The sequence below is a fragment of the Pteropus alecto genome, unplaced genomic scaffold, assembly GCF_000325575.1.
Source record: "Pteropus alecto unplaced genomic scaffold, ASM32557v1 scaffold76, whole genome shotgun sequence".
Lineage (NCBI taxonomy): Eukaryota > Metazoa > Chordata > Mammalia > Chiroptera > Pteropodidae > Pteropus > Pteropus alecto.
Genome location: NW_006443138.1, coordinates 24,854,488 through 24,857,496, shown reverse-complemented (window position 1 = coordinate 24,857,496; position 3,009 = coordinate 24,854,488). Strand labels below are relative to the sequence as shown.

The 3,009-nt window shown below is 35.8% G+C and overlaps 1 protein-coding gene across 1 annotated transcript in view; it reads right to left on the bottom strand.

Annotated features, from left to right (window-relative positions):
• Positions 1–204: 204 nt before the first annotated feature.
• LOC102882106 overlaps positions 205–3,009 on the bottom strand; it is a 66,389-nt gene continuing 63,584 nt past the window's right edge. The window contains 1 exon segment of the mRNA XM_025041076.1: positions 205–614. Coding sequence (XP_024896844.1) covers positions 205–614 — 410 coding nt within the window.

The following is a 3,009-nucleotide window of genomic DNA, read 5'->3' as shown; positions in this document are numbered from 1 at the left end:
GAAATCCTATTGATGCAAAAGCTACTTGTGGGAATGAAGAACAACATTTTGGAAAAAATAAATACCAACTCTAAAAAATGAATTAAGTGTGGAAAATTTTTTAAAAAATAAATTGAGTTAATTTTATTCTTTTTAATTTATTATTTATTTATTATTTTTAAAACAAGCTCTGCCCAGTTTTATTAAAGAAAAAATTTGCATGATTTACTTTTCACCATTCTGTTCTGGCATGATATTAGGATCACCTGGATCAATGATAGCCAATGTGCATACTCTGTAATATTTTCTACGCGCTGTGCCCAATTAAATATTATTGCCACTGTAGTGATGAACACCAGTGCTAGCCAACATGGTGTAATACTCTATTTCAGATTTCTTCAAGGCTGGATAGTTGTTGGCGAGGATGACCAGTTTTGTTTTGCTTTGTCTGATCATTTGCAGAGTCTGCTTGTACCTCAGTTCGTACTTTCCACTTTTCATAACAAGTTGGAGCCTAGAGTTGATGGACTCCAGGGACTTTTTCGTCTTTTTTTTGTGGCCGCCATCTTCCAGATTTGGATGCAGGACAGCCCCCAACCAAGAGCAGCGCCAAAGACGGCTGGAAGGGAGAAGGGCTCATTCTTTTTTAAAAGAATGGATCACTTAATAACAAATATTTGAAATAAACCAAGTATCAATTTGCAAACCTATTTCTTCTTGGCTGAATTCTACCTTAAATTGCTTCTAAAATAGACTCATATCATGGTAAATATTCATGATATTTAAAAATATCTAAATTAAATAATTATTAATAGTGACACTGCAATTTTTTCTTTTTGTCAAAACATCACTTTAAAACAAATAAACTTTTAAGACAAAGAGGAGGTGTATTTCTTATCATAATCAGAACTATAGGTTACCAAGTGCCTTTTATGTGCCTATGTGTTAGATGCTTGAAATGTTAAATTTATTGGTTAATTTATTTAATCATTACCACCTTAGGAGATAAATCTTACTGTGTTCATTTTATAGTCACTGAAAACTAATACCAAAAAAGTTAAACTTCTTACCCAACCAGAAGTCGCAGAACCACAGGTCTTTAAAAAAATTACTTAAATATTTATTGAATCTACTCTGTGCTAGCTATATTGTGCTAGCTTGGTGCTGGGAATATACCAGTGAATAAGGGATTGGTCCCATCCCTGGAAGAAGCTTACATTCTAATTAGATGATATGGAGCAAAAAACTATAAATGTGATGAATCTTACGAAAGGGGAAATAGGATGTGAAGGGGGAGTTAATCTGGTCTGCAATATCTGTACTGTATATAAGACACTTAAATTAAGAGATGAAGCATGAGTAGGACATAACTGGGTGAGGAGTACATGGAAGAGTATTCCAGGTAGAGGGAACAGTATATGCTAACGCACTGAGGTGACATTTTGCTACAATAATCTGGCATAAACAACTATCTATAACTCTGGCTTGAAACAATAGCATTTCTTTCTCTCACGTGGGTCTGTGAGTCAACTGCAACTTGGCTGGACTCCAGGGTTCAGGTCTGCTTCATATGTTGCTCTTTTTACCTATAGCTTCCTGGAACATGCTCCTTTCATAGCATATGGCAGCAGGGCAGGAGCCCAAATTAAATCACACAGGCACATTTAAGGCCTCGTGTCATGTTCAGGAACAATTCACCGGCTAAAGCAAGCTGTATGGCCAAGCCCAAAATAAATGGGATGGGGAAAACATTTTGCCCACAGTGGATAATACTTCAGCATCACATAATATGGGATATGGATGAGTAATTTAATATAGGAAGAATATGAAAAATTGTGAACACTGATTCAGTCAAACACACTTGGATTTTTCAAGGAATCCAGTGTGGCTAAAGTATAATGAGTGAGCTGGGGAGTGATAATACTGGCCGCTCTTATAATTGGTTGTCCTTGGGAAATTCTTATAATAGAGATTATATATGCTCACTCCAGAAGATAATGACTTATCCAACTTCTACCTGAACTTTATTTCCAAAGAGTTGACTAACATTGAAATACCATGGTTAACTTACAGGGCTAATATAGGGTCAGTTGAATTAAATATTCCTCCTCTGTTATGTAGCAATACTGTATTGGGTCTTTGTGTGACAGTAGCACATTTAGAAACTGTGCTTCAGAGGCAATAAAACCAGTGTTTGAGCCCCTGAGCAAATAGCATTAAATTTGGTTGCTACTCATTCTCCTGGAATGGAGGTCAGCTATTTTATGCACAGTGAATAAGACAAACCAGTCATAAAACGTGAGGAAACATCTAATTTGACTACTTTATCCTATGCAACACGATCTTTTATTCGGTCAGGTCACTTTGATAATGTTACAGGAATAGTTCAGTTTATTTTTACCCATCGCTGTACAGATACTTTCGTTTGCTTTCCAAGTGCTTAGGTTTAATGCCTGAATGAACAGGTGTCAGGACATGCATTGGCCAAATATAAACTCGTACAGTTCGTGTGTTTAATAAGCATGGGCATATTTTTTATAGAAAGTTTATTCTACACAGACAGCCACTGACTTCTTTATCAGCTGTAATGGTATATTATTCCACAGAAAACTGTGTTAATTTTAGTTGAGGTGATTTCCCCCATCTTTTGCCGATAAGAAGAGATTAAATTAGAAATCACTGCCTCCATGATGGTCCTGTTGTGGAGCCAATTTTTCCCCCCTCATTTGCTAAAAGCTCAACTGTATAATCTTGAGGATTTAAAACAGAATTTGATATTTTTTCTGACAATACTTATTTCCCATAAAAACAAGATTTTCGTTAGCTAGCTTACAGTTAACTTCATTATAAAGTCTGCCGTTTCAAGGGAAATAAGTAGTTCTAGTAAATGTGATGGATTTGGGGCAATTTCTTTCCTCTCATTTTGTTCACTGTTATGTAAGCCTGTTACTCGGTTACATTACTGTATTTTATTACTCGGTTTGCAAAGCTGCATTTATGAAAGACTACAGTTTTCTGGTTTCCTCTTCC